Here is a 13092-nt window from a genome sequence, read left to right on the forward strand (position 1 = left end):
TAAAATGTAAAACACCCTGTAGCAATGTTTGGGCTGATGGCTCTGTCTGCTTTGACACTAAATCTTGCATGAAATGGGTGAGCTTTTAATTTCAAAGAGTTGGTTGGGAGGCAGAATTTTAACACATACTTCATGGTAAGTAATTCTGTTGTGTATTAGTGCCATGCTCTTTTATTAGCCAGTATTAGGGGAATGGAAGGAGAAAGAAGCCGTAAGGGATTGAAGCAACTGACATATGAGAAGAAGCTGAGAGCGCCTGGATTGTTAAATCTGTAACAGAGAAGGCTCGAGGGGATGTTATCAATGTGTACACAGAGCAGGGGTAAACAAGCCAGACTCTTCTGGGTGACAGGACAAGGAGCAGCAGGCACAGGTTGAAATACAGGAGATCTACTTAAAGATAGAAAAAAGTTTTTATTGTGGAGATGGTGGAACAGGTTGCCCAGAGAGGTCGTGGTGTCCCCATCCTTAGAGATATTCAAAACCCAGCAGGACACCAGTCCTGAGCAACCTGTTCTAGCTGACTGCATGAGCAAGCAGGTTGGACCAGGCGCTCTCCAAAGTCCTCTGCCCGACTCCCTCCACAGGCCCATCCACAGGGGACCGAGCCCGGACGGAGGTGCCTGTCGGACCGCCTGGCTTAGCTCGGGGATGCCGAGGGGTGAAAGCGGCACCCGCCAGCTGCCAACCCGGGTGACGGCCCCGCTGCCCCGGCGGCGGGGAGGGGCTCGGGGAGAGGCCCGGGGAGGCCGCGGCCGCCCCCGCCCCACGGCGCAGGCGCAGCTCCGCAAACGACAACTCCCGCCCGGCGCCGCGGCGGGCGCGCACGCGCGGGGGCGGCTGCGCAGGCGCGGAGGGGCGCGGCGCTGCGGGGGAGGGGAGCGCTGATGCAAGAGGCGAGCGCGGCCGTCGCGGGTACCGGCTGAGCGTGTCCCTCAGCGTCCGCCGCTCCGCCCGTCTCCCGCACCGCTCCGCGCCCGGCCGCAGCCATGTCGGGCGACGAGGTGAGACCCGGCGGCCGCCGCCCTCGGGGGAGCCGGGCTCGAGGCCTGCGCCGCGGCCGGAGCCGACGCCATGTGGGAGACCGGGCCTGGGGCCTGCGCCGGGCAGCGAGCGGGGCCTCCGCCCTGGGGCAGAGCCGGCGCCTCGGTGCTCGGGCGGGCGGCGGCGCATGGGTCCCGCGGCCGTGCCCCTGCACCGGCCGCTGCCCCGCTCGCCGCCGTCCCTCAGCAGGGCGGCCGCGGCCGCCTCTCGGGGCGGTGGGCGGAGGCCGGGCCGGGTTGGGCGCTGGCGCCTTCCCCGGGAGCCTTCCCCGGTCTCTGCGCGCTGCGGAGTCCCGCCCGGCCCGCGGCTGTGGTCTGGCTCCGCATGTCATGGGAAAGCCTAAAACTGGCCTGGAGCTGCCCGTGTTCTGCCGGCGCCCGCCTCTGTTGAGGGAGGGCCGGGGAGGAAGGCAGATTTCCCCGCCACCCCTTCTCCATCGTGTTTCGTGCTCTTCTAACGATACGTAGCGCTTAGTCGGTTTATTTACTACTTTCTCTTTCTGGAGTTTTAATATCTTGTCTTTTAACCCGGAGAGCTAAATAGCTACATCTTAAAAAATGATAACTTTGGTTCTTCCGGATCTGATGGTGTTTGTTTAGGCACCCTTCCAGGGAAGTAGATATATCTGTGTCTCAGAAATTTTTCAGGTCTTGTAGGTGCCACGTGTTGGCACCTTTAGTAACCTTATTTCAGTTGCTCTCATGGGTAAAGGGAAGGCTTTAAGTGTCTGAAGTTATAAGCACCCTGATGGATGACTGTATAGCCTGAGGGAAACTGCACTGGTTGAATCCATGAGATGGCTGCATTTGGTCTTGTATCTTCTTCCTGGTGTTGCTTAAAATACCTGTGTGGCTTGTTGCCTTCTGAGCAAAGTGATCACTCTAGCCATGGAAACAGGCAAGTCATAATTTGCCCTATGTAATAAAGGAGAATTAGTGTAATTACTGATTATTTTAATGGTAGCTGAGACTGACTTATTCAGCTACTTTAACAACTAGAATGCATGTACTGCATTTTTATGCCTAATTATGTCCCTGAGACTGCACTTCTAATTTCGAGGTTGTACTCTGGTTCCAGAAGTTAGGACCCAGGAATCCTTGCATCAGATGCTTTCTGTCAGGTGATCACAGGACCATAGAGCAGTTCATCTGGAATTTCCCGGTTTGTGTTTAGTTTAAGTGTCAGTAAAATTATTTTTCTTGCATAATGCGTTTGTTCTGACATTGAGGTGATATCGGGAATATCTAGTTTGGTAAAGTTACATCTCTGGATTGCTTTATGTAGCAGACAGAATAAAAATGGTAGCAGATATCACAGTTGAACTGTCACCATTAGATCTTCTGGCTACTGTATGTGTGAGAGTGAGCGAGCACACGTGCCTTCCAGAACTTCTGTATATCTGGCTGTTAGGAGCCAGATAGTTTGTTATTGATGTTATTGTTGTTGGTGAAACTTTTTAAAGCCAATGGTCTTATAAAGTTGAGAGTGAAGACACATGAAGACAAATTTGCACCTTAAACTGGCATAGATGTTACAAAACGTTGTTTTGTTGCATTGGACTGTAGCTTAAAATTTTCAGAGCTGTGTACAAAATGAACCTCCCTGGTAGAAACATCTACTGTCTAAGTGCTGCCCAGAAGTGTGGCATAGCAGAGGCAACACGGACCCTATTTGCAAGGGGAAGCAGTCTGTTAACATCTATTTGCTTTATTAAAAGTCCTACAATGTATATAGTCCTATTAGATATCTAAAGTTTCTTCCAGCTCTGTAGTTTTGTGAAGCTCTGGGAAATAATGTTAGAGAATGATGTGTTTTAAAGAGCCAGAGGGTTTAGGTGCAGATTGGTCTTAATAATTTTGCACTCCATCGTAGACATCAACTCCGTGTAGTGTAAGGATGCCTGAACTGACTTTTTCAGTGCAGAGTTGCTCTGTGCTTTGTAGACATGCCTGTGTTTATTCAGACTAATGAAATGGGATTTATTTGTGACCTCTGTTAGAATCCCCAGCATTTGTCACTGTCACAGCAGTTTAGAGTAATGTTGGCTTCTGTCTTGAGAGTTGCATTTGGACTGTGAAGCTTTGGTACTTTTTTCCCCCCCCCCTCTGTTCTTTCACTTGCTTGTTTTCTGTAAGTTGGGATTTTGACTGCGTAGGCATTTGAAATAAGGAGTAGATATATGGAGCTGGATGTGAGAATGAACTGTGTGGTCTACAGAAGAGGAAACACTGTATGGGAATTTGGCTCCGAGAGCAAAAACAGGATGGAAATTTATAACTGCTTCTACCCAGGAAAAGCATAGGGTTTGGTGTATTTGGGCTGGGAGCTACAGTCCCTTCAGGAGAGGGCCTGCAACTTTGTAGAGTTTTTTTCAGTGCTTAAATGACATCATAACGCTTTGACTAACCAAACACACTGAATAGAGAGAAGGAATGAAGAAACTTCTGAAATGTCGAGCTCAGAAAGGCAAAACACAGACTAGCCTCGTTATCAGGCTGGTTAGTTTATATCATGACCTGTTAAAGTGTGTGTGACTGAAGACTCCTGCTTAGTTTTCGTTGAAGCACTTGATGAACAAGGTATTTCAGGCATAGACCTCCTCAGGTTGTGGAACTCTTCTGTTAGTTTCCTGAGAGCAGTTAGCATGTTATGACTAGGTCTTGGGTTTGCAGAAGCTTGGCTTGACCTGACTGGATGGAGTGGACCTTCAGAGCAGTGCTCTCTTCGAGGCCAGCTGCATAGTTTTAATGCTGAAAAAAAACAAATCTCCTGAGTCCAGAAGATGTTCTTGTGTGTGAACTTGAGTTTAGTGTGAAGACACGTTCTGTCTCTTATAGACACAAGATATGCTTTATGGTTGTTCAGGATGAAAGATGTATTTTTTCTTCACAAAGAGTGATTTGGGGCTGGTGGGCTGGTTCCTTCTTAGAAATTATTACGCCCGATTTAAGCATAGTCTTATGTTTGCTTAATCATGTGAGAAGGTAAAAACTTCAGAGTTGTGCGAAGTTGCTTCATTGAAATGAGTCACGATCTTGAAAATGGTGTTTGTGTGCGTGTTCCCAAAGCTGTGGACTCTTGCCGACGCAGGCAGCTTTCCTTCTGTTTCAGCAGACTGGGGAGGTCACGAGAGGAAGCCAGCAGATAGTGTAACCGGTTGTGCGCATTCTTTGATTACTGTGCATTACAAGAGCATGATTCATACGTGTGTCTTAGCTAAGCATGAGAGGGAAGCCCTCTGGCAGAACTTTTTTGACAAGCGTTCTAGCGCAGTGCATACAACGAAAGACACGCTTCAGCCGTTGAAAGCCTCAAGCTTCAGTGTCCCGTGTATGTGGACGCCTTTGTGATGCTGTGCTTCAAACACCCTTACGTGCAGTTTACTGGCTTTCAGTAGAACCTTTATGAAACATGTAAGTTCCAGAAAATTGGAAGAATATCACAAGATTATCACGTGTAGGAGAATGAGAAATGTGAAGAAAAGATTGCTTCATGGAGGGAGGTAAACCATCAAACTTGCAGGGTGTAACGAAACAAGAAGTTGGAGAACTGTTCCTTTGATGAAGTGGTGGTATTTTCATGAGTGAGGATATTCATGATTCTGCATTTTAGCTATCTGTCAGAACACTCTTCAATTACTAGATAAGAAAAACGGGAGCAAGTCTCATTAAGTGTCTAAAATCATTTGATGTATTAAATATACTACGGTGTGAAAATATGGCCAGATGTATGTAACAAAGCTGACCAATAGCTATGATGTCAAACTTGCATCTTAAGTGAAAAAGTAAGAAGCATTCCTGGCAAACTGAAGAGCTTGTGTGTTAAATACCTCAGGTCTACAGATGATGAACAGATTAAAAGTGAATCTTGGGGTTTAGTGTCTTCTTCACAGTCAGCTTTTAATCACTTGGTCTCTGAGGTTCAGTTTCCCACCTGTGGGGTAAAAGGATGAGGCATTTACTACTTCATAGTGTTGAGAGCTGATACAGGTCTTACTGTATCACCAGCCCATTCTAGGTTTCTCCTTAGTCCAGAGCATTCTTGTCAAGAGAGTTGTTGGTAAATGTTGCTTTTTAATAGATCTGGGTATTGAGGCGTCTCACAAATGGAAGTACAAAGCGTAACTGATGTAATCGGCCTCTGTGATACAGGTGTGCTTCAATTTTTTTCTCATGCTGAGTGGTTCAGTGAGTGCTTCACATAGTCTTGCTTCAAAATCAGAGTCCCTAATAATAAAATGGAGAAGTAGCTAGTCTGTCAAAGATTCACGGCTTTAATATATTTTCAGCTGAACTAATACATAGATGGCAGGAAACTTGGACTATCACAGGAAAAGTAGCAGAAGCTCTAAACTTCGGCTTCCAAGACTTGCAAGCAGTCTTCTCTTGTAATTTGTCACATCAGTTATGCCTCGGGACCTGTGATGTTTTTAAAGCAGCCTTATGTGATCACTGTTTTGAGTCAGCTAACTTGTATTACATGGTTACAGATCTAGAAAAATCCCTAGTTGAGATTGAAGCCAAGGAACAGTTTGGGTAACGGAAGGAATGCTGAGAGAAACTTAGAAGTGTAATAAATATTAAATGATAGGTAATTATTATGCTGCTAAGGAACTCTTGACTTTTACAGATGATTTTCGATCCCACTATGAGCAAGAAGAAGAAGAAAAAGAAGAAGCCCTTTATGCTGGATGAGGAAGGAGGGGATACACAAGCAGAAGAGACTCAGCAATCGGAAACAAAAGAAGTTGAACCGGAGCCAACAGAAGACAAAGATGTTGAAGCAGACGAAGAAGACAGCAGGAAGAAAGGTAAAGTGAATCCATGAAGATAAACTCTCAAAGGTAGTCCTTCTGAATTTTGAGAATACAAGCCCCATTTCAAGAATTTGGCATCACAGTGTATAATGCTGGGGCCTTGGTTTGTTTAGAGGCTTTTGAGTAACACTCTGCTGCCTATTTGGAGGACATGTTTCCCTCTTGCTTGAAATCACGTTCACAGATGTCCAGCAAGTTACTGGTAGCTTGTGTAAATTCCACTCTCCTGACCTAAACAGAGTCTTTTGTGTGAGACGATGAAAAGAGAATCCCTAAAATAGTTAGCACGAAGTTCTAAATCTTCCACATGCAGTTCTTGCAGTAATTCCACAATTATGGCTGTTTTGCATTTGAACAATTAAGCAGCAGTGTGAAGAACAGAAATAATGTTAAAAGGGTTTCTAGTTTTTGGACACCTGTGAATGTGATAAGTAGAGTGTGCTTTGGAATCTTTCAGAAAATGTTTGCGACTGTATATATAACCTTGCTTTTTAAATTGAGGCCAATGTCATTTCAAGATGACCTCATTCAGGGAATGCTGTTAACTTAAATCCAGTTTGTTGATAAAATTGGCTCCTGCAGTAGACCAAAGAAACTATACCTTCCTCCTACAGTTTTCTTTTCGTTTTTTTTTCAGGCATCTTTACTATAATGACAAAAGTGGCTAGTTTCTCTTGTACAGCAGAAAGCAAGATTAAGCATTATTATACTTCTCTTGGTAATCCTTTGTTTTTTAGACGCAACAGATGACCTGGATGACTTAAACTTCTTCAATCAAAAGAAAAAGAAGAAAAAAACAAAAAAGATATTTGATATAGATGAAGCAGAAGAAGGTGTAAAGGTTTGTTTACATAACTAGGCCATCTTGTCTATGGCTGAAAATTTTCTTGCTTGCATTTTCTTGGGATTGGCAGTGCAGGAGTTGTTTTGAGTCTGTCATTGTGTCTTAGAGCAGTTAACAATCAAACTTAGGTTTTACTGTGTCTTTCATATATAGTAGGTTCTGCTGAACATGTTGTTCCTGCAGGGCTTTTTGCCCAGAAGTGGAAAAGCCAACTGATCTGCACAATGAGAAAGTAAGGGCTGACTAGCATCAAGGTTAATTGGGTTTTGGGGTGAGAGAAGTAAACGGATGTCAGAGGCCACGCACAGAGTAGTCCTCTAAAGGCCAGCCCTTCAAATAAAGGGTGTATATCTGCTAAGAAATCTGTCTTTACTCTGGTATTTTCTTTAGAAATGATTGGCTACTGCTCTGTGTTCCAGAAGGTGTACAGGATATTTTTACTCTTCTCAAGTTTTATTCCAAGTCGTATTTTTGTATCACGTGTCAGTGCAACTGGCAAGCTCAGAGAGCAAGAGGACAGAGAAATGTTACGTTATGTGTAAATCTCTTCTTTAGACTCTGCCTTTTGGGGAAGAAAATGTCTCTTTGATCTGCCCCGGACAGGTGAAATGCTTGCTCTGTGTTCTCTCTATGTGCAGAATTGTGATAACAAATTGGACTGGCTGCGGGTAGCACAGCTTTGCCTTACCTTGTTGTCTGGCATGTAGGGTGTTTTGTTCCCTTATGCCCTAAAATGGCTGATGCCTTTAGGTAAGTATAGTGTGACCTTGTTCTTGACCAGCCAGAAGTTAGACTAGAAGATAAAAATCTATCCCTACTTCATGGTAGTAGTGCTGTGCTCTCTTCAACATACTTTAGTTCCGTTCTTACCCGTTATGTTTCAGGATTGTGGTGGATATTACTAGTATTCATCTAGTATAGTGTGCTACTAGTGTTATTTCTAATGCTGTGCAATGGAGATTTGTGTTTAATACTGCAAACTATAGTCTTATTATTTCTTTGCAGGACTTAAAAATTGAAGGAGATGTGCCAGAGGCAGTAGAACCTGAAGATGACCTTGATATCATGCTGGGCAATAAAAAGAAGAAAAAGAAGAATGTGAAGTTCCCAGATGAAGATGAGATAATGGAGAAGGATGAAGGTAAGAGTATAACCTAGCTCAGTGAGATGTTGAAAGTGAAATGTAGTCCATGTTGTAGGCGAATAAGTTCTGTTCAAGTGCCTTTTATTTCAAAATTCATTTTGTTACCTTTACCACAATATTATTTATCAGAAAAACGTTCTATAAAAGCACTGTATAAATTTGCCATAAGTGCTGGTGTCCTGTGTAGGCAGACAGAGAAGATTTGTGTCCACAGTCTTATTGGACTCTTCTTTGATGTACCTTTTAGAAATGAGGTGAGCATGAGGTTAAAGATTGTTTCTTTTATTCTTAATGAATCCCAAACAACTTTCCTTACAGCTTTTGAAGATGAAGATAGCAAAAAAGATGATGGCATTTCTTTTAGCCTTCAGTCAGGTCCTGCGTGGGCGGGCTCAGAAAGAGACTACACATATGACGAGGTAATGTTCAAAGGACTTCTTAAACATAATTTCCATGTTTATGTGCATCAGTAGAGCAGGGCCTTATGCTCGTATGTCCTATTTCTAACTTAAAGGACTTGTAGTCAGAAGCTCGTGAACAGAAAAATAACAAAGCACATCTTCTATCACAGTTAATTTTCATATAGGGCAATATTAGTTATAGGTAAAACACCTGCAAATAGGCTGAGGTACTTGATTATGAAGTAAACCCTTGGGAAAACAGCTTTTATATTCTGCATTTATCAGAACAATTTTTTAAGTGTGTTCAAAAGCATGGGGAAATGCTAATGGGCAAAGATGGTCTAACGTTAATTTTGAATGCTGTTTCATGTTTTTTTTAGAAGTGATGTACTGCATTTGAGAAATGCAAGGTACTCATGTTGATGTGAATCCCTTTTTTTTGCAGTTGCTCAATAGAGTATTTAACATCATGCGGGAAAAGAACCCCGATATGGTAGCTGGAGAAAAACGAAAATTTGTCATGAAGCCTCCGCAGGTTGTAAGAGTAGGGACCAAGAAAACATCTTTTGTCAACTTCACAGATATCTGCAAATTGTAAGTTTCCTTTTTAGATTTCCTAGGAATAGCAGATGACCTCACTTTTCTGTGCTGTTGGCTCTTGTGTTGGATGCATGTGTTCTGGCAAAAGACTGGCAAACCAGAACTAAACTGAAAGCTATTTCAATCGTACTTCTCATTTCCTCTACGTTTCTCTGAGATATTTATGATTTATTGAGATAATTTCTTATTTTATACTTAAGTTATTAAAATGGTAGGCTTGCTACATGGTCCTCGTGGACTGAAACTAAACCTATTGCTTTTATGAGTTCACTGGCTTCTATCAAGTCTGTAGTTGGGTCACCAGTGAGATTTATTTGCAAGTCTTGGACGAGGGTGGGGAAGGTTCTTTCTAATTTGAGCTGACTACAAATACTATTCTCTTGGTAAATGGTATGGAGTTAAGTAATCTTTTTCCACTGTTTTTCTGCAGTGCTTTCTATGCCTTAATTATTTCTTGTGAAGACAGTTCTATTCTTTGTGGGCACTTCTGGGAATGCATATCTGATTTGTTTCATAAGTGTGCCAGAAAACAGTCCTTACGAAATCATACTGAGGATGTGGGTAGTTCACTAAAGTCAATTTTTAATGGTAACGAGTAACACTTTTTCAGGGAATGTCAGGGGGACGGAAGAGTAAGAATGGAAAATCTCAAATAGAAAACTTATTTTCAATAGTTACTGTAATTGTGAGTTTGATTGGGGAGGGTGGAGGGGGAGTTTGTGGACTGTTCAGCTTTCTTGTGTCCTCAGTCGTTGTCTGCCTGTGCTCTTTGGTGCAGACCCTCTGGCACTGCCCCCTTCTAAACTTGGTAATTTAAGATTGTTTTAGCTTGCTAGTCCTGTATAAGTATCAAATTTATCCGAAGGAGGAATGTTAAACATGTCCTTACTTTATTTTTAGATTACATCGTCAGCCAAAACATCTCCTGGCATTTTTGTTGGCAGAATTGGGTACAAGGTAAGACTACTGGGCTCTGTATGTGCTTAGGCACGTAGGAAGCAATGGCAACATAGTTGACGTAGTCTGATCAAAAATAAAACTCTTGGGTTTAGATCAGATCTGTATGTACGTGCTTGAACATCAGGCTTTTCTTCGCAGCACAGAGGTGCTGTGCTGAGGGATTGAAGCGATGCCATCTTAGGGAAGAGGTACAGAGGCAAACTGTAAGTCCCAGGGAACGTTTGGGTAAGGGTTTGAATTCCCTGTTTGGGACCTTTCTCAAAGATGCTCTGATAGCAGAGCTGCTTGTCACCATTGGTGAGGATGGCTCTGTGGCTCCTATCAACCTCAGGCAGATGGGTAGCTAGGGAGGAGAGAATGCCTGACTGCCTAATGGCAAGTCTTGTGGGCCTGTAGCTAGTTATTCTGTCTAGTGCTGCAGTTAAATCCCCCTGTCTTAGCATAAAAACAGTGTTGATTTTATATGTCTCTTATCGAAGATCTCATGCTGTGGTGGTGCACTTTCTGGTTGTCTCTTCGTGCCTCTGTTGTAGACTACAGTGTTGTTACATGTAGACATAGAGAATCAAAGAGTCTAATTGTAACATGTATGTAACAAATGCCCATTTGACTGGGCTTTGAAGTCTCTTCAGCTCCCGGCGACTTAAACAAAAACTTAGAAACCATAATGTGAAAAAACATTCAACTTCCTCCGTCAGAATGGCTGTAAGACCATCTTATTGGTCATATTACTCTTTACTAGGGAGTTGTCTCGGTCACTTCTGTGAGATAAGCGGGTGTTAATTCTCAGTTCTGTAAAGTTCTGATTGGGTAGCTTAGCTATGAAGCTGGTCTCTGCTGGAGTTTGCTTTTACTGCAGTGGGGTTACGCTTGGGCAAAACTTCCTGTAGGTTTTTAAGTGCCTTCAGAATTTTGCATTTTTTTCCACAAAGTTATTCTGGTTTACTCTTATCTTGAAGAATGCATCATTCTCTTGCTTCGTGTTCCTGACTTGTTTTAACGCTTGACGTCTTCTGCAAATCAAATAATTAATTAATTTTTCTTTTAAATTAGTGGCTCAATAGATGGTAACAACCAACTTGTAATCAAAGGAAGATTCCAGCAAAAACAGATAGAAAATGTCTTGAGAAGATATATCAGTAAGTATAACTCCCTTTTCCACTACAGATTTCTCTCAAACCCCTTTTGATGACCTGTGGCCCACGTATGGCCCACGTGTGTGTGCGCTGTGGAGATTCTGTGCTAACGAGCTACAACTTTGCTGCAGCTTTATAATGGAATAATGCAAGTGCAGGTGGTTCTACCACGGTTGTAATAAGCACGTAGGTCATACTCTGTCCTGGCACCGAAACATACCGAGGAAAACAGTAGGAGCATTTGAGAATTGCTTGTTTTCATCTGACATTCATTTCTTGGCTTTGATGAGTACTATGGAAAATAACAGTAATTGTTAATTTTAGTCTGTTGTACATGTTAATTAACAAATACGGTGGGTGTGTCACTGCTGGTCAAAGGACTCACAGGTTATATGTAACAAAAAATACTGCTTTAGCGCTGTGTCGGTACAAGAGTTGGTGACATCTGGGAATGCTGTTTCAGCAGAAGTAGTTCTGGAACGCTGGTGGGAAGTCTTAACTGGTTGTTTTTATTTTTAAAACACCAGTATCTGTGCATAATGTACCATATGAAACCTAGTCTTTATTAACCTGGGAACTGGCCGGACTTTTTAGGTTGCCTCAGCCTCTGTGGTTTTCATAGTAAGCCACTTCTAAGTTAGTGGATGCCTTTGAACGGCCTTTCAAGGCAGCTGTTAAACTAAAGGCTGAAGAAGTGGTGACTTGTCCACTGATAATGCATTATCTTTTAACTGCAACTTAATTCCTTTTCTGCAGAGGAGTATGTCACCTGTCATACGTGTCGGTCACCAGACACAATCCTACAGAAGGACACCAGATTATATTTCTTGCAGTGTGAGACCTGCCACTCTCGCTGCTCCGTCGCCAGCATCAAAACTGGTTTCCAGGCTGTCACAGGCAAGAGAGCACAGCTCCGTGCCAAAGCTAACTAGTTTGCTAATCAACACTGGATTTTGCAAAGTGTTCTGGGGAGATATGACTGGACAGGCTTACAATCGGAATGGATTTACCATTGTATTAAAACAAGATTGTAAAAACTACAAGAAATTTGGCTTTTGATTGGTTGGTCTGTGAAATCCTTGCAAGATGCAGATCCTCAAGCTGTTCACATACATTTGCTCATTGAATATGTTTTACCAACTGTAAGGAACGTGATGGGAAAGGAGGTGCTTTTTAATCCGTTCAGACTTCTGTAAAACACAAGATAAATTAAAGATACTATAACAGTGAGTGTCTTTTGATTTGGATTTTTCCTTCAGTTTCCTCTTTAAACAGCTCATGGGAATGGTTGGCGTGTTGTTCTGCAGATCATATCACTGAACTATGTCCAAGACCCAGAATAAAGTTTAAGATGAAGGTTATTTTGCTTTTACATAACAAGCTTATTTTTAGTTAGGCTATCATTAAACAGAGAAGCCAGTCACAGCAAATCACAGGGATGATACACCAACATGAGAACTGCTCATGCTTTTATAGCCACATTAATATGGGAATGCATTTTGCACAGAAAGTGGCATCAGGACATGTTGATGCTGCTTAATTAGGCAGAGTGTAGCTCTGAGATAATTCAGACACCATATTGATGCTGAATCTTAACATAGAATTGATAAACTGTACTGTAAGCTTTCATAGTGTCATAGTACTAAATTTTGCAGTTTCTAATAGAGAAATGTTTATATTTCTGAAGTCCTGCACTCTTCACCACTTTAAAAAGAATCTAACTAAATGCAGCAAAAAAAAAAATACAGGTAACATCATTATATGATGGCTGCAACACACTGTCTTAAATGAATCTTGAATTTACAGAAGGTACTGCCAAGTAGTTTGAGTTCCAAATTAACGTATGCTTCTAGATCATAACATGCACTTCTCTCTGCTAGCAGTCAGTAAGCTCTAGGGGACATGCGTAGTGCTGTCCTAACTAGTTTTTCTAGTGCTGTAGAAAATTTTGTTAACAGCTGCCAAGCACAAAGATGCAAATGGGGAGTGAAGTCTCTCTTGAATACCGTAAGGGGGAACAGTTTTCATTTAATCGCCAAAATGGCCCAGGGTCAGGATAAGAGGTAGTATCCCTGTGGGTAAGCAGAGGAGCCTTCTCCCCAGAGTAAATGGTGGTCGTACTGAATGCAATTCATCAGATATCAGAA

The 13092-nt window shown here is 42.7% G+C and overlaps 1 protein-coding gene across 1 annotated transcript; it reads left to right on the top strand.

The window, feature by feature from the left end:
* Nucleotides 1-843: 843 nt before the first annotated feature.
* Nucleotides 844-12175, top strand: EIF2S2 (eukaryotic translation initiation factor 2 subunit beta). The gene is made up of 9 exons (XM_068419630.1): nucleotides 844-1004; nucleotides 5674-5854; nucleotides 6598-6701; nucleotides 7710-7845; nucleotides 8167-8267; nucleotides 8695-8843; nucleotides 9750-9806; nucleotides 10863-10948; nucleotides 11702-12175. Exons 1-9 carry the CDS (start codon nucleotides 990-992, stop codon nucleotides 11875-11877), a joined length of 1005 nt encoding a protein of 334 aa, XP_068275731.1. The 5' UTR covers nucleotides 844-989; the 3' UTR covers nucleotides 11878-12175.
* The last annotated feature ends 917 nt before the right edge of the window (nucleotides 12176-13092 follow it).

The sequence above is a fragment of the Nyctibius grandis genome, chromosome 28 (genome assembly GCF_013368605.1).
Source record: "Nyctibius grandis isolate bNycGra1 chromosome 28, bNycGra1.pri, whole genome shotgun sequence".
NCBI lineage: Eukaryota > Metazoa > Chordata > Aves > Nyctibiiformes > Nyctibiidae > Nyctibius > Nyctibius grandis.

What these genes read in the sequence shown, in the direction of transcription:
- EIF2S2 (XM_068419630.1), top strand. An exon ending in GATAATGGAGAAGGATGAAG is followed by an intron (nt 7,846 to 8,166) that starts GTAAGAGTATAA and finishes CTTTCCTTACAG; the next exon opens with CTTTTGAAGATGAAGATAGC. An exon ending in GAGACTACACATATGACGAG is followed by an intron (nt 8,268 to 8,694) that starts GTAATGTTCAAA and finishes TTTTTTTTGCAG; the next exon opens with TTGCTCAATAGAGTATTTAA.